This window comes from Eriocheir sinensis, chromosome 14 (assembly GCF_024679095.1).
Source record: "Eriocheir sinensis breed Jianghai 21 chromosome 14, ASM2467909v1, whole genome shotgun sequence".
Taxonomy (NCBI): Eukaryota; Metazoa; Arthropoda; class Malacostraca; order Decapoda; family Varunidae; genus Eriocheir; species Eriocheir sinensis.
The window spans coordinates 18,137,561-18,155,091 of NC_066522.1; the positions used below are offsets into that span (position 1 = coordinate 18,137,561).

The 17,531-nt window shown below is 47.2% G+C and overlaps 1 protein-coding gene across 50 annotated transcripts; it reads left to right on the plus strand.

The window, feature by feature from the left end:
- Positions 1–14,496: 14,496 nt before the first annotated feature.
- LOC126998587 (uncharacterized) lies at positions 14,497–16,675 on the plus strand. Of its 50 annotated transcripts, none has more exons than XM_050860429.1 (6): positions 14,498–15,943; positions 15,983–16,021; positions 16,061–16,099; positions 16,139–16,177; positions 16,217–16,294; positions 16,334–16,675. In XM_050860429.1, exons 1-6 carry the CDS (start codon positions 14,534–14,536, stop codon positions 16,583–16,585), a joined length of 1,857 nt encoding a protein of 618 aa, XP_050716386.1. In that variant the 5' UTR covers positions 14,498–14,533; the 3' UTR covers positions 16,586–16,675. The 50 variants fall into 50 exon arrangements, with proteins under 50 accessions (XP_050716382.1, XP_050716383.1, XP_050716384.1 ...); XM_050860447.1 differs by having other exon boundaries at positions 14,498–15,904; XM_050860459.1 differs by having other exon boundaries at positions 14,498–15,865.
- The last annotated feature ends 856 nt before the right edge of the window (positions 16,676–17,531 follow it).

Here is a 17,531-nt window from a genome sequence, read left to right on the forward strand (position 1 = left end):
TGGAGGAGTAAATGAATAATAGAATGAATAATGAATAACGAATAAAGGAAGATAGGAACGAGGGAAGATCGGAAGGAAGGAAGGTATAGTGAAAAAAAGGATATTAAGAAAGGAAGGAAAGAAGGAAAGGGAAATGAGGATGGGATTGAAGAAGAAAGGGAACGAAGGAAAGTGGGGATGGGGAGTGGGCAGAACACAAACCTATCCCATCCAACACAATTATCACCAACACAATCAAAAACAAACACAACACTTTCCTTAATAACACTCCACCTACTAACTCCCCACCCCATCCCCGCCCTCAGCCCACACACCCTTTAACCCCCCCTCTCCCTACACACGCACACACACAATTTTCACCACTAAAACCAAACAAAAGAACCTCCTTAACGAAGCTTCACACGGACCCACGAACTCGACCACACAATCTCCAGCACTACAATACAATTCACACACACACACACACACACACACACACACACACTCCAAACGTACACAAACCATTTCCTTCAAACTCTTTATAACAATCCCTTCCCTTCTTCCCTCCTCTTCTTCTTCCGGCGCCCCCAACAAGCGGGAATTTTGGGAAGCTCCTTAAGTGCGCTGATAATTAGAAGTAAACGCGATTACAGTCAGAGCCCCGCGCCTTGATTAACAGATAATAACCAGAGCGAAGGGCGCGTTAGTTAAGAAGATTGCGGGGGAATTGAGGTTAAGCATTACCCCGTTTTAGGGCGGAAGGGTAAAAATAAAGTGGCGCCGAGTAATTAGGTGTGGGAGGGCGAGGCGAGGCGAGGCGAGGCGAGGGCAGGTATTGATTAGCAAGGTGCAGGTAATCCGAGGAGATGGATGGACTTGCCTTATCAGAGGGGAACCAGGTGAGCCTAGACACAGGTGGAGGTCGAGGGTCTACTCTACTGGGTGAGGATGAGGGGGAAATAATTAAGTGCATAGTCCGTGTGTGTTTGTGTGTGTGTGTGTTTGTGTGTGTGACGGAGGAGGAAAAGGAAAGAACAACTAGGAAAAGAATGATACGAAAGAAAGAGAGTAGGGAGAGAGAGAGAGAGAGAGAGAGAGAGAGAGAGAGAGAGAGAGAGAGAGAGAGAGAGAGAGAGAGAGAGAGAGAGAGAGAGAGAGAGAGAGAGAGATGAAGAACTGCATGAATGGAATTAAAGAGTCATACAGGTGAAGCCAAGGGAGATAAGTATAGAATGCACACAGTTCGTTTGTTTGTGTGTGTGACGGAGGAGATAAAGGAAAGAACAACTAGGAAAAGGAGGAAAGAGACGAAGGGAAGGATGATGGAAGAGAGAAGTAGAGGATATGAAAGGAAGAGAGAAGTACAGGATATGAAAGGAAGAGAGAAGTACAGGATATGAAAGGAAGAGAGAAGTAGAGGATATGAAAGGAAGAGAGAAGTAGAGGATATGAAAGGAAGAGAGAAGTAGAGGATATGAAAGGAAGAGAGTAGGGAGAGAAGAGAGAGAGAGAGAGAGAGAGAGAGAGAGAGAGAGAGAGAGAGAGAGAGAGAGAGAGAGAGAGAGAGAGAGAGAGAGAGAGAGAGAGAGAGAGAGAGAGAGAGAGAGAGAGAGAGAGAGAGAGAGAGAGAGAGAGAGAGAGAGAGAGAGAGAAGAGGAAAACAACTAAACCGTCCTTCAATAAGTGACTGTCAGCGAGTTTCAGTTCATAACGCAAACACACACACAGACGAAAACGCACATACACACACACAGACGGAAACACACATACACACACACACAGACGGAAACACACACACACAGAGCCGGAGAGACGAACGAACGAGCGGACAAACGGACAGACGAACGGACGGGCGGACGGAAGGTGGAAAGACGCTTGTTATTGGCAGGCCCTGACGAGGAGTGATGCCTCAAAGTGTCTACCGAGGACGGCGCTTCCTTTGTACTCATCACGGCAGACAGGCGAAGAGGAGGAGGAGGAGGAGTAGAAGGAGGAGGAGGAGGAGGAGGAGGAGGAGAGCCACACAGCCGTTCAGCTCCGTTCTCTGCCGCTGCTTCTGCGTATGCTTCTCCTGCAGCTGACGTGAACGCAAAGCTAAATTTCCTTCCTTCATTACCCTCCCTCCTTCCTCCTCCCTCTTTCTCTCCCCCCCATTTCCTTCCCTTTACCCTCTCTCCTTCCTTCTATCTCCACCTTCCTCCTTCCTCCTTCTCTCCCCCTTTCTTCCCTTTTCTCTACCCCATTCCTCCCTCCCTCTTTCTCTCCTTCTTCCTCCCTCTTTCTCTCCCTGATTTTACCCTTCTTTCTTCCCTCCTCTACCCAACTCCCTCCCTTACCCTCTCTCTCCCTTCTTCTAAACCTCTCTTCCTCTTTCCTCCTTCCCACTATACCTCCCTTTCCTCCTCCCTTCTCTCCTACTTCCTCCCTACTTCTATACCCCTCCTTCTTCCCTCCAGCTGGGTCGTCGCACCTCCCGAGACAGGCCTCAGATGAAAGTCTTGCTCACGGCGAATTTAATCACCAGGAACATGGACCCAACACTCGCACAAAAAAGATGGGGAAGGAGGAGGAGAAGGGGGAGCTGTGGAGGTGAGAGGAGGGAGGAGCGGGGGGTCAAGTTTACCTTTAAGAAGAAAGCGAAAGTGGGGAAAGGAAAGGTGCGGAAGCAGGAGTGGAGGAGGTCTCACCTGTATAAGAAAGAATTAGGTCCTGAGAGGATGTCCGGGTAATGATTTGTGGTAGGTAGTGTTGGGTTGCATTGTTTGTGTTGCTTGTGTTGTTTGTATGTGGCCAGAGATTTTTTTGTGTTGAGGAAATGCTGAACGTACCTAGAGTTAGAAATACGATAGATGGATAGATAGATACACCTCTCTTTTGGGCGCTCATTACTTTTGTTCTTTTGGGAGCAGCGATTAGCGGGCTTTTTTAATACCTTTTTTTGTTGCCTATGAGCTGTTCTTTAGCTGTAAAAAAAATATATAAAAAAAGATAGCTGGATAGATAGATACAATAAATATAGTGATGGAATGGAGAGTGACTATGGAAGAGTTGAAAAGAAGGGAAAAGAAGAGAAGGGAAGTAGAAGTAAGACAGAGAAAAGAAGACTGAAAAGAAAAGGGAAAGAACAACTACGAAAAAGAGGAAGGAGACGAAGGGAGGGAGGAGGGAAGAGAGAAGAGAAGGATATGAAAGGGAGAGTGGGGAGGATAAAGAACACACACACACACACACACACACACACATCCGCCCCCCCCACACACACAACCCCTCCCTTACCCCCAACCCCCCCATCCACATCCCCCCCACGAACGTAGCCTTGGATGGAAATAAAGACATAGCAAAGCCGCAATAAGAGGCATTAGGGGCATAAATTCGCCTCTAAGACTATGATTTATAACTTGGGCTATATTACAGATTAAACTTTAGGAGCCTGGAAGGTGGGATAGGGTATTAGTGGTTACGGCGGCGATGGTGGCGATGGTTATGGTTATAGAGGTGGTGATGGGTGGGGGGGAGGGGGGGCAGAGGAAGAAGGAAAGGGAGAAGGAGGGAAGCGAGGGAGGGGGTGTTAGAAGAGGGAAGAGGAAAGGTGGTGGTGATGGGAGAGGCCAGGGCAGAGGATGAAGGAAAGGGAGAAGGAGGAAAGCGAAGAGAGGGAAGGGGATGGTTGGGGACGAAAAACTAGGAAAGGGAGGAAGAGAGAAGCGAAGGAGAGTGATGGGAGGGGCTAGAAGAACTTAGAAAGAGTGGAGTAGGGAAGTGAAGGGAGTGAAGACGTAAGAGATAAGGGAAGAAGAGAGGTGATGGTGATGGGGATGGCGAGGGAAGAGGAACTAAGAAATGGAGGAGAGAAGTGAAGGGAAGGAGGACGGAAGGGGTAAGAAAAGAAGAGAGTTGGTGGGGATGGTGGTGAGGATCGTCATGGTGGTTGGTGGTGTTGATTGTGAAAGTTCAGGTGGTGGTGGAGATTGTACTAAGAGTGAAAACAGTGACATCAATCCACGGGTAGAGTCAATCAAATATCTTAATACTGAAATCAACGCCAATCTACATTTATTTTTCTGGTCTAACAATTTAAAACTTTCTATATTCTTTTTTTTCGTTCTCAAAGGTCAGTCTTAATGTAGCCGAGTCAAGACCTTTCCGAACTTTGAAGCCGTGTCGAAGAGCAAAACTTTTACCTGAGGAACGGAGTGCAGGGAACAGGGGGCAGGTAAGGGAGGACACAGGTATAACGGGTGGCTGCGTGACACTTTAGGATGAAGGTAAGGGCAAGGTGAGGAGTCGCCTTTCAGTAGAGATAAAAGGGTGTGTTAAAGGGGAAGAGGGAGAAGCAAGGTAAGGCAAGAAAGAAAATAGGTAAGGAAAGGGAGGGGGGTTTAAAGGGGCAATAGAAGAAGCAAGGTAAGGCAAGTAAGAAAGGAAATAGGTAACGAAAGGGAAAGGTAAGACAGGTAAGGCAGAAAATAGGTAACGAAATGGGCGTGCCAGGTCATTAAGGGTGAGAGGAGAAGCGAAGAAAGAGGAGAGTCATCCATACCACCATCCCCTTCAGACGCTTTAAAACTAGGTGAAGGGAGAGGGAGATGAAGGACCAGGAGGCACTTAAAGCAGAAGACAAGAATCCTTTGCCTTCCCACGTAGAGAAAAAATACTCATGTGGAAGGGGAAGTAAGAGAAAAAAGGAAGGTAGGTACGTAGGTTGGGATGAAGAGGGGGATGAAGGGCAAGGGAAAGGAGCGCACCAGTCCTTCAGGGGAGCCAAAACAACAACACCTACACTCCAGGAGAAACAGAAGGAACCAGTCGGGCTAAAAACGTTTCGCTCCTGTCCACAATCTCGCCCTTTGATCCCACCTCAACTCAAAAGCCCGCCAAGCCAGCCAGCAGCCCGCCACCCCGCCACCCCGTCTCACTCTTTCCCTTGCTCCCTCCCTCCCCGCACTGGCCTATACATACAGTCCCGACCCCCTCAGCCGTCCAACCAGGCAAACACAACACCCACTTCCAAAAGCACCAACAAACAACGCCTTGCCCCTCTTCTCCCTCTCTCGTCCTCCTCTTCCCCTCCTCTTCCTCCTCCTCACACGCGCAATTTATTCTAGCGAAGAGCGAGGGAAGGAAAGCGGCGGTTGTGTGGGCCGTTCAAGCTCCTCGGAAACACGGTAACCAGACCTTTTTATCACGCCCGCGATCGTGACACGTCAGGAGAGGTTTAGGGGCGTAAGACGACCTTTGTGCCGCTGCCGCCGAGGGGTGAGCGAGCGAGAGGAAGGGAGGAAGAGTGAGAGGGGGAGGAAGAGTGAAAGGAGGGGGAGGGGGGGGAGTTTGGAAGGCTGCAGGCACAGGCTTAAGCAACCTATTTTTCTGCCTTCTTTCCTTTCTCCCTAACGCTTTCCCACCCATTTTCCTCACTCTCTCCCTCTCTCTCTCTCACCTGTTTTCCTTCCACCTGTTATCTAATCGGAGGTAAAGTGTTTTCTCTCTCAACTTAGTTTTGGGGGTACCTAAAACATCTAGAAAGAAAACCTTAATTCAACACTCGGTTTTCCTCCTTTTGGCATCCACAAAGAAACCTGTCAACTCACCCTACGTTTTCTATGCTGTTCCATCTTGAGGTTATCTACGAATATCTACTTAGAGGTGACTGGCAATCTATCGCCCCTCCCAACCCCACTTATTTCCCCTCATCCCCGGCGCTTCCCTCCCCAAACACCTGGTGGCGAGGATGCGAGTCTTTCAAGGAGGAAGATTTCATTAGGACCCGCTGAAAGGTTGGCTGGCGTGCCCGGCATGTTTGGGAGGCGAACCTAAGAAAGCGATTAGGTGAATGGTGAATGTATCCTTTTCAAATATCACGACGTATTACTTCATTTGTACAGTGATTGGAAGCGTGTGTGGATGTGTGAGTGTGTGTGTGTGTGTGTGTGATTGGAAGTTTGTGTATGTATGTGTGTGTAGGTGTGTGAAGGTATGTGTATTCGCTATGTCTACCTATCTATCCATCTATCTACCTCATCTCTGACCTCTTTTCCGTTTTCCTGTTGTTTTTTTCATTCACATCTTCCTCTTCTTCTTTTACCTCAATCTTCTTCCTCCTTCCCCTAAAAAGTCCTACTGACACACACACACACGGGCCGAGGCATCATTAGAAGGCATTGTTTTGTTTCCTTCAGAATTACCTGCCACGTTTTTTGTCTGTTTTGTGTTTACCTGTGTGACACCTGAAAATGTACATGGAGTTAGGGAAGCAGCTTTAAAGGAGAGAGAGAAAGAATGAGAGAGAGAGAGAGAGAGAGAGAGAGAGAGAGAGAGAGAGAGAGAGAGAGAGAGAGAGAGAGAGAGAGAGAGAGAGAGAGAGAGAGAGAGAGATAGAGAGAGAGAGAGAGAGAGAGAGAGAGAGAGAGAGAGAGAGAGAGAGAGAGAGAGAGAGAGAGAGAGAGAGAGAGAGAGAGAGAGAGAGAGAGAGAGAGAGAGAGAGAGAGAGAGAGAGTTTCAGCGCTTCAGACTTTCAAGATCGGTGTGAGAAAACCGTCAAAAACATCTCCCTTCGCAGCATGAAGTCTTAATTGAAATTCCTAATTAGCTTTATCGGGGACTACATGAGGAGGAGGGGAGAGGGAGGGGGATAGGGGAGGGAGGAAGGTGAAGAGGAGCGGATCCTGAGTGGGAAGAAACAAATGAGGAGGAAGAAGAAAGAGGGGAGGGAGAGGTAAATAAAAAAGGGAAGTGTGAGGAAAAGACTGAGTGAAGACCGACAGTGGTGGAAAAATACGAGAGAAAAAGGGAAAGTAAAAGCAGGGAAAGGAGGAAAGGATACATAGATGGATAGATAGATGAATAGAGAGAGAGGGTTAGGGATAGATAAAGTGCGGTGACGAGTTTTAAGTATGGATGAAGAATGGAAAAAAGTGTATGAGAGAGAGAGAGAGAGAGAGAGAGAGAGAGAGAGAGAGAGAGAGAGAGAGAGAGAGAGAGAGAGAGAGAGAGAGAGAGAGAGAGAGAGAGAGAGAGAGAGAGAGAGAGAGAGAGAGAGAGAGAGCGTGTGTGTGTGTGTGTGTGTGTGTCCAGTATCCAGAAAGCAAAACAACCGGACAAAGAGTTGAAGAGAGAAAAGAAGATAAAAAGTTAAAAAGATAAAAAGAGAAAAATAAAGTCTGAGAAAGGAAGGAACGAACAACTCCCACGAAGATGGAGAATGTGTGTGTGTGTGTGTGTGTGTGTGTGTGTGTGTGTGTGTGTGTGTGTGTGTGTGTGTTAAACATTTTCTACCTATCAACCCAACCTTCTCGAGGCGGAAAAACACACTAATAGACAGATCAAAACAAAATCCAAACTCACATAATACTAAACCACTTCAAATTAAGTTTATATTTCACTCCTAATGCTTCCAGGAGGGTTAAGTTACCATGTAGAATAATGTGACGATAAAATAAGAAGCAAGGTGTAAAGAGGAGAGAGGTGGTGGAGGAAGAGGAGGAGGAGGAGGAAGACGAGAAAGTGGAGAGGAGATGGTGGTGGAGGTGCTGTCGGTGGTGGAGGTAAAGGGGTGAGAGCAGCATGTGAAGTAGAGGCGGAGGTAAAAGCCTGTGAAGGGGAGGAGGAGGAGGAGGAGGAGGAGGAGGAGGAGGAGGAAAAGGACGAGCTAAAGGAGGATGAAGAGGACGAGAAAAAAATGAAGAAGAAAAGAAAGGGGAAGAAAATGTAGAAAGAAATGAAGCCAGCAGAACGGATAAAAAAAGTAGTAGTAGTAGTAGTAGTAGTAGTAGTAGTAGTAGTAGTAGCCACCAGCATCAAAACAAGCAAAATACCAGAAGCAGCAGAAGCAATAAAAGCAGTCGTAGTAGTAGTAGTAGTAGTAGTAGCTGTACCAGTGGCAGCAGAAACACGTATTATTCAGGTCGCGTGCGGTGGGAAAATAGGATAGGGTGGACGAAGAAGAAGAGAAGTGGCAGCGGCGGAAGCTAATAGGAACAGCAGTAGCAGTAGCAGCAGAAGTTGTAGCAGTAGGAGTAGCAGCAGGTGGTGTAGGCGTCTTCAGATAACGAGCAGTGTGGACCTAACCCGCCTTGACGACTAGCAAACAATGGACCAGAGCCTTCAGTGACACTATATTCCCCCCGCTAGAAAGAGACCGAGACCGAGACTGAGACCGAGACTGAGACCGAGACCGAAACAGAGAGCGAAAGTGAGAGAACAGTTCAAAAATAAAATGAGGCTGCAGGAAGGAAAAGAAAAACACGAGAAAGAATAAATGGAAAGAAAGGAGGGAGCAAAGGAAAGGAGGAAAGAGAGGGAGGAAGAGAGGCAACCAGTCAGCAAGTCAGTAACAGGAGGATGACAGCAACAGCGACAGCAGAGAGGTAAGAGGAGTAATAGTCAAGGAGGAGAAGCAGGAGGAGAAAGAGCAGGAGGAGGAGGAGGAGGTGCAGGACGAGGAGGTGAAGAATAGGTTATATGAGAGGATGGAGAGAGAGAGGGATGGAGGGAAGGAAGGAGGGTGGAGGAGAACGCAGAGAGAAATGGAGAGACGATGGGAGAGAGGAAAGGTTTTAAAGGGGAAGGGAAGGAAGGGGAAGTGGATTTTTAAGAACGAGGTGAGGAAGGGAGAACATGGCAAGAAGGGGAGGAGGAGGAGGAGAGGAAGGGAGAGAATGGCTGGCGATGGACGAAGGACAAAGGAGAAGAGGGATAGAGAAGAGAAAAGAGAGATCAGAGTACAGGAGAGGAGAGGGAAAGAGGAGAGTAAAGATTAAATGATGGAGGAAGGTGAGGAAGTAAGGGAGGAGAGAAAGATAGACAGATAGATATATAGATAGATAAATAGAGATAGAGTAAGAGCGAGAGCGAGAGAGAGAGAGAGAGAGAGAGAGAGAGAGAGAGAGAGAGAGAGAGAGAGAGAGAGAGAGACCCTTTTAGCATGGGGGCGGAAGCAAGCAATAAAGTAGCCGGGCTCGGTGAATTATTTAGTTCAGCTTCAACTAAAACGACCGACCACCACCACCACCACCACCACCAGGGATGTTGAGTTTTCTTTGCCTTCTCCTTTTTTCTTTCTTTTTAATTTTTTTGTCGTATTTTTCCTCTTTCCCTCCTTTTTCTCCTTCTCTTCCTTCTCCTTCTCCTCCTTTTGCCTTAACTTTTACCTCCTATTTTCTTTATATTTCTTTTTTTCCTTTTCATCATATTTTTTTTCTTTATATGCCTCCTCCTCCTCCTCCTCCTCCTCCTCCTCCTCCTCCTTCTTCTTCTCTATGTATCTCCATCACATTGCCCTCCTTTATGCATTCAATTTAATTATAACTTTCCCCACATATTCTCTAATTCTATCTAAGTGTACCTATCTATCCGTTTGTCTGTCTTATCCTACCCCCCCCCCACACCTCTCTCTCTCTCTCTCTCTCTCTCTCTCTCACAGACGAAAAGAAGATGGAAAAAAAAGGTGATAATTAGAAGGCCGGAGATGAAACGTCACAAGGCTTGAGGCTGAAGAGGAGAGGGATGCTGAGAGGGCCGAGAGAGGGGGACAATTTAGGGCCGAGGACTGGAGGAGAGAGAGAGAGAGGAGGTCGAGGAGGAGGAGGCGGTGGCTGTGAGGGGTGAAGGGGGTGACATGGAGCTCATTTTCCTGGCTTTAATTTTATGGCATGAGTAAGGTGTTATGAGTAGAAGGTCTTGGGAGCCTCGGGAAAAGAAGAAAAATAATGGGTAGGTGGAGAGGTCGGTGAAAAGATGATGGGGAAGGGGAAGGAGGGTGAATGGGGAGGAGTAGAGGTGGAGTGTAATGTGTGTGCGTGTGTATATGTGTGTTATAGTGTTGTTGTTGTTGTTGTTGTTGTTGTTGTTGTTGTACCCTCCTACTCCGTTATGACAGCATTCCTTAACGTTATTTATGGGGTAATTTTGCATTGTATATGTGTGTAAGTCTGTGTGTGTGTGTGTGTGTGTGTGTGTGTGAGTGCGCGCGCGTGAGGCTCGTATCATTTCCTCTCCCCGCGCCTCGCCTGCATCCTTCCAAAGTGTCCACTGCGCCCTTATCGTCCCTCGCAGTCGCTGTTTTCTTATTTAGTCAGTCGGGCTCCCGCGGCCTCCTCCACCACCACCACCTTTATCCCCTGTACCTCCTCCTCCTCCTCCTCCTCCTCCTCCACTGCTGCCTTTTTCGTGTTATTTTTCCTGCTCGTTTTCCACCTACTCTTATTTTTTACTCCTCATTCTCATAATTTTCCTCCTTCCCGTCCTCCTCCTTTTCCTCCCTTTCTTCTTTAGCTTTTCCTCCTTTCTTTTACTTTTTCTCTCCTGTTCCTTCGTTCTACTCCTCTTCCTACCTTTTCATCTTCCTTTTACATTTTTTTCTTGTTCTCATTCCTATCCTACTCTTTCATGGACCTCACCTCTTTCTTAGTTTTCTACGTCACAACCCACGACTATATTATAAACCCCTCGCTACCCTAACTCTGCCTACCCCGGTCACTACTCAACAGGCAGCTCAGTCTCTCTTATCTCCGACCTTCACTTCACATTACCTCAACACTGCCAAGACCCTGAAAACAAAACAGCCGCATATCATCCACGCCTCTCTTTCTCCCTCCTCAGCGTCACTAACAGGCTACATAACCAACCCCTTCCACGCCACCCTCTCTGTCTGGTAAAAAGATCCCCCACGACACATACACACACCTCGTCCCCTCTCGTCACTAATTCTCGCAGCCTAAGGAAATCACAACTCCAGCATCACTACCACCATAACAGTACAACCCCATCTCTTTTTTTTAAACTCTTCTAGCAAATAAAGTCACCATCACACTACAACCATTCCACTTTCCCTTCTTCCCTTTACTACCCATGCTCACTGAAGATCATAACAGCCACACCTTTCTCTTCTCAGCATCCAGCATCACCACCAGCATCCCTTCCCATCTCCCTTGGCAGATAACTACCACACCACACACTTCCCTTCTCCCTTAAGCCCACATTCCCAACAGCCACACTAAAAGCACACCACAGCCACACTTCCTTCCTTCCAGCATCACCCCCTCACCACCATCCCTTTCTATCTCCCCTGGCGGATAAATTCAGCGCAACACATCTCTCCCTTCTCCCTCAAGCCCTTATTCCCAACAGCCACACCACAACCAAACCAAAGCCACACCTCTTTCCTCTCAGTATCACCACCTCACCACCATCCCTTTCAGCCTCCTTTGACATATAAATGCACCGCACCACATCCTTCCATTCAACCTTAAGCCAACGTTCCACACATTCACACAACAACCACACCACAGCCACAGCTCGAACGTGACGAGTTGAACGTTTCCTCGCCGGGACAATCATATCTCGCCCGGCCACACAATAGCCGGCGATAAGCAGGTCAATACGATGAGGAATGTCGCGCCTGACACTCCCTGACCCATGGAGGCGGCGGCGGCGGCGGCGGAGGGGACGTGAGATCCATAACCTTATTTCTTTCATTTCAAAACTCAGGAGTGATTTTTGGTCCGTGTTTTTTTTTTTCTAGGAGTGTTGTTGTTTTTTGTCGAAGTAATCTTTTTTTTCTTCTTTATATTTTTTTCCTGGGAGTGAACTGTTTTATTTTGTTTTTCTTTTAAATTTGTTGGAATAACCTGGGTTTTTTTTTCGTTATTTCGGAGTGGACTGATTTTGTTTTTCCTTTTAAATTTGATGAAGTAGCCTGGGATTTTTTTCGTTATTTCTAGGAGTGAACTGCTTATTTTGTTTTTCTTTTTAAATTTGTTGGAGTAACCTGTTTTATTTATTTTTTTCGTTATTTCTAGGAGTGAACTGTATATTTTGTTTTCCTTTTTAAATTTGTTGGAGTAACCTGTTTTATTTATTTTTTTCGTTATTTTTAGGAGTAAGCTGTATATTTTGTTTTCTTTTGTTTTAATTTGTCGGAGTAACCTTTTTTTACGTATTTTGGGGGAGCATATTCAGGAGGGACAAGTCATGATCATCTCGTGGCCTATGTATGTTGAAGAGATTTGGCATCGTGTCCCTTTATAACGAGGAACGTAATCATTGCACGTCCATCCATACCAAAAAAGTCACCGTACTTCGTCTCTCTACCCCGAAGTAAGTCATCGTGTGGGTGGAGTCCTGCCGCCCTGTCGTGCCGCCCAGCCATTACCAGCACATGTTCCGCTAATGCGTCCCCTTCCTCCCCCTCGGCGGACCCTTCAACCCCCATTCCTCCCCTGCCACTTTTCCTGCCTCTAATCCTCTCTTTTCGCCTTTTCCTCCTCCCTCGCCTCACCCTTCCCTTCTTCCTCACCCTCTCTCCACTTTTCCTTAATTCTCTCACCTCATAGCCCGACACGCATCAATCCCGCACGCTCCCTCCCTTCTTCTCCCTCGCTCTCCTCTTAACCTTTAGAGCTTTTTATACTGAGAAGGTTAGGAGGGCGGGAGAGATTGTGCGTGTGTCTGAACCTGTGACTCCATGCCACTCCACTACAAGGGAAGTGACTAGGAGCTTAATCACACACGCATATATAATACCTGGGAAGCAATGATAATGCAAATGTAGTGAGATCGACGATCCTCCTTCCCTTACAAGAGTTAATATAATCTGAAATACTGAGGCTGAAGAGGAAGGTGATCAGGTGTACCTAGCCAGTCAGTCAGTCCATGAACAGACCATAACTAAAGGTACTGTGAGGCCATATGGACATTAGAGGGACCTTCAGCTGGGTGACTTACGGTAGGGAGCGAAGCATTTCCTAAGTCCTTTCTGCTTCCCCTTCGTCCTCTCAGCCCCAGAAAGTGACGTATGTCGTGGCGGATATTAATTTTGCTGATGATTAAGGAATGGGGAGGAGGCAGGAGGTCGAAGGGGTCGCTTGGCTTTGGTGCTGAAGTTTTAAGCTGCTCTGCCAGGCGTGGGTGGGTGTGGGGAGGGCGGGAGTGGTGGGATAGGAGGAAGGGAAGGAAGGGAGGGGCGGAGGGAGGGGGACCGCGGCATGATGGCTGGCCCAGTGACAAGCGTAAAAACATGCGGCTGACCCATAAAACGCTAGTGTCTGAACTGCTGAGCATCAACCTCTTGGGATTCAATTAAACTGCCTTTTGATCTCTCTCTCTCTCTCTCTCTCTCTCTCTCTCTCTCTCTCTCTCTCTCTCTCTCTCTCTCTACTATCTATCTATATCTATCTATTCCTATTTATATCTATCTGTTACTCCATATCGCTCATCAGTATCATAACACACACACACACACACACACACACACACACACGCGCGGGGGCTGTGGTATCAAGACGTGTCACGATGGCAAGTGAGCCATTGTGTCGCGGATCAATGATGGGCGCCGGACAAAGGGCGATAAGCCAATCAGAGTAATTCGTCTGGGCCGCGGGACAATGACAGCGTCTCGGCAGGGTCACGGGGCGTCTCACCACACGGGCCGGGGCACCAACGCTCATATTACCAAACATTTCATCGCCCAAGCACACACATTGAACATGGCTTTCGTTGATGTTGTGAGCCTTTCCATTTTTTATTTATTTATTTTTTTTTATTTTTTTTGGCCCTGGTGGAAGCTTGACAAGGCTTCTGTACCATGAACTCTAGAAACACTCATGAGAACGCAATTTACCCTTTCGGCCTCTAAAAATAAGTCATGTGTGTCAGTAACATCTTTGAATACCGACCCAAGACTTGACCGGCCCCGCCCCGCCCCGCCATCACAGCTACAGCCCCGCAGGTCGAGCGGGGCCCATAGCAATTACATATTTATGACTCCAACATCAAATATTTGACGATAAAAGCGTGTAAGTTTGCTTTTCCTTTTACCGAGGCTCTCTAGCCCGGACAGACCCTAAAGATGGCTGAGACTTAATAAAACCTTCAGATCAAAGCCTGGCCCGGGACTTTAAGGCGGCGAAGGCGAATGGGGAGAGACGCACCGCCCCCAGTGACCGGTCCTGTAACACACACACACACACACACACACACACACACACACACACACACACACACGCCTTCACTCCTCTTCACACATCCTTTCCTTCCACCGCGAGGACCAAAAATCAATGTATGAAAAAAGAAAACGACATCTCAAACACTTAAACTTATTACTACATATTTGGACACCAGAATAAAATGTCCATCTAACGCTATGATTCAGAAAAAAAAGACCTCTCTAAACACACTCAACCCCTTTCCATCATATACCAAGACACATCTCAAACCCCCTTTATGGAGTACTCGACCCCCTTAAGTTTCCGTTTCCCTGAGGAGGTCGTAACCCCTTTAAAAAAAGCCTTCAACTAACCCAACTCATGAAAAAAAAAAACTTACAACTTAAAACACACACACACACACACACCAGACTTTACATCACAAATCCTCGCCGTCGTGTGTGTGTGTGTGTGTGTGTGTGTGTGTGTGTGCGTGCGCTTTCTGTTTGTTCGACACTCCCTGCCCGGTCGGCGTTCTGGAGGCCATTCTGTTCTCAACCCCAGAGGTGACGAAAGCGGTTTTCTGCCACAAAACCGTAATTCTTTTTAATTTCATCACGTCACAATCAACAATTATGAAGCTCTTTGTAGTGTGGACGCTCGTCTTGGTTCTGGGGACTCTGGGTGCTAGCAGCATGTCGCTGACTGACGGAGCGGACTCCAAGGGGCTCCTAAAGGACGGGACGGCCTCCACTACCCTGGCGAAGGCCGATGTGGACCCTTGCCGAAAATTTGACGAGGGGGTACTCACAGATTTACCCAAGGTGTCTGATCTAAAGAGCATGAAGACAAGTTTAGAAAGTGGCACTAATGACACTATTAAGACCATGGAAAGGAGAGTCATTAATAATACTGATGAAGCGGGGCACTTAACAGGAAACAAGACAGTCGTTGAAAAGACGACAGAGACTGACGTACAGCCCAACCGAAATGTATCAAAGACTACGGATACACAGGTCGTTATTGATAAGGAAGGTAAAGAAAGTGGTGAAAAATCTGTCACAGAGAGAGAAACGCTGACGCAAACCACTCCAGATAACGGGATCTTAGCACAGACGGTGGAGGTAAAAAAGGTCACGGATGAAGAGGGCAATGAAAGAAAGGAAGTTGTTATAAAAAAGGAAGCAACATTACAGCCTCTTACCAATGCCACTGTAGAAAAGCCGAAGGACGATAAAGCCGCAACTCTTTTACCGAAGGTAGGGGCGGATGACCAAGGTAAAAACAAAACAGAAACTATATTTAGTGCCTCAGGAAAGAGCGACGGACCTCAGAAAGTGGAACGAACAGAGGAAAGAAAGGAGATTCTGCCCAGCAATATAACGAATGAAGTTGTACTGAAAGAGAAAGAAGAAATATTGCCATCACTGAATAGCACTAAAGTGACATCTGTGGAGACGAAAAATATTACAGAGAAGGGTGATGAACTTCTGAAGGCAGAACGAACAGAGGAAAGAAAGGAGACTCTGTCCGACAACAAAACGCATGTAGTTTTAGTAAAAGAGAAAGAAGAAAAAATACTTTCACAGGATAGCACTAATGTGACATCCTTGGAAAGTAAGAATGTTACATATGAGGGCGATGGAAAAGATGTCGAGAAAGAAACTGTAATTCAAAAAGAAGTCGAAAAGAATGTGTGTAATGGCGACATCAAAGAGGTTCAAGACGAAAGACATCTTAATGAAACAATTGAAGACTTGAAGCACCAAGTTAGCGACGTGAAAAACATGATTAAGGAAGAAGAGGCAAAGGCTAAAGAAACAAGTGCTACGCCTAGCCAATGCACAGAACAAAAAGCAATTGCCGCCCCTACCATCCACGAAGGGAAGGTCATTACAGAGGTAGTCCCTGCTGTGAGGCCGGTGAAGGTCGTTAGAAAGGTAGTCCCTGCTGTGAGGCCGGTGAAGGTCGTTAGAAAGGTAGTTCCTGCTGTGAGGCCGGTGAAGGTCGTTAGAAAGGTAGTTCCTGCAGTGAGGCCGGTGAAGGTCGTTAGAAAGGTAGTCCCTGCTGTGAGGCCAGTGAAGGTCGTTAGAAAGGTAGTCCCTGCAGTGAGGCCGGTGAAGGTCGTTAGAAAGGTAGTTCCTGCTGTGAGGCCAGTGAAGGTCGTTAGAAAGGTAGTCCCTGCAGTGAGGCCGGTGAAGGTCGTTAGAAAGGTAATCCCTGCTGTGAGGCCGGTGAAGGTCGTTAGAAAGGTAGTCCCTGCTGTAAGGCCGGTGAAGGTCGTTAGAAAGGTAGTCCCTGCAGTGAGGCCGGTGAAGATCGTTAGAAGGGTAGTCCCTACTGTGAGGCCTGTGAAGGTCGTTAGAAAGGTAGTCCCTGCTGTGAGGCAAGTGAAGGTCGTTAGAAAGGTAGTCCCTGTAGTGAGGCCTGTGAAGGTCGTCAGAAAGGGTGTGCCCTCGGTGAGACAAGGAAAAGTCTTCGTTGTGAATCGAGTTGTTAAACACGTCACCCCTTCGGTGGTAACAAAAAGATTCCCCGTTGTGACACAGAAGAAGGTTCTTGCAAAGGTTCTCCCTACGGTGACAGAAGGAAACACCCCCGTTGTTACAGAAAAGAAAGTTACTGAGAAGGTTGCACCCTCTGTCAAGGAAAATGTAGTTACCATTCCAAAGAGGGAGGAAAAGTAGTTGAAACAATTGCTCCTGTTGTAAAGAAAGCAATTACAACAGAGTAGTGATACCGTGTTGCTGTTTCTATTATCAATTTCGTTACATTATCACCAGCCCACACACACTATTTATTCGCATTACCATAACAAATTAATTCAAAGTTAAAGAAATGGAGATGGTATTCTCTCTCTCTCTCTCTCTCTCTCTCTCTCTCTGCAATGGGCAATTCTCGATCAAAAAATTGCCCTCGCCTGCGTCTACCCGTCCCGTCCTTGTAAATGTCACGTCGTGCGCACAGGTCGATATTTTTAGACACTCTGCCTCTCACATTAACTACTTCCAACGGCCGAAACGGAGGTTAATCAAGTTTCCATGAGTTTTCTTCACGATCATGGTACAGAAGAAGGGTTAAACTACCACCAGGGTCATTAAACTACCTCTTGAAATGCCCAAATCGCCTGTGAAAGCTTTAAGTAACGGACCTAACAAAAATATTAATAAATGTACCGAACAAGGTAAAATAATAGCATACAGGTATGGCAAAAGGTGTGCGAGGGCATGAGGGAATGAAGGATTCCAGGAAACAGAGAAAAGAAGGCTGAGGCGTGAGGAGGTGGGGGGGAGTGATGAATGTGAGGTCGCAAAGATCCGTGCTTGTGTAGGTTAAAAACTTACACTCAACCCCTTTCCTTCATACACCAAGACACACCTCAAACCCCTTCTATGGAGTACTCAACCCCTTCAAGTTTCCGTTCCCCTGAGGAGGCCCGGGCACCTTTAAAAAGCGTGACTGTCCACACCACATCCTCAAGGCGGGAAAATTGGAGGCCGTAACCCGGGGTGGCGGCGGCGGCTGATGGACGCGGGTGGCGGCGGGACAGATATGCCGACATAAACACAAGAACCAAGGGAAAGGAGGGAGGGAGGGAGAGAAGAGAAGAGAAGAGAAGAGGAGAGAAGAGAA

Coding starts and splice junctions, on each gene's coding strand:
- LOC126998587 (XM_050860416.1), top strand. CDS start 14,534: ATGAAGCTCTTTGTAGTGTGGACGCTCGTCTTGGTTCTGGGGACTCTG. Junction 15,983..16,021: donor CTGCTGTGAGGCCAGTGAAG/GTCGTTAGAAAG, acceptor AGGCCGGTGAAG/GTCGTTAGAAAGGTAGTTCC. Junction 16,295..16,333: donor CTGCTGTGAGGCAAGTGAAG/GTCGTTAGAAAG, acceptor AGGCCTGTGAAG/GTCGTCAGAAAGGGTGTGCC.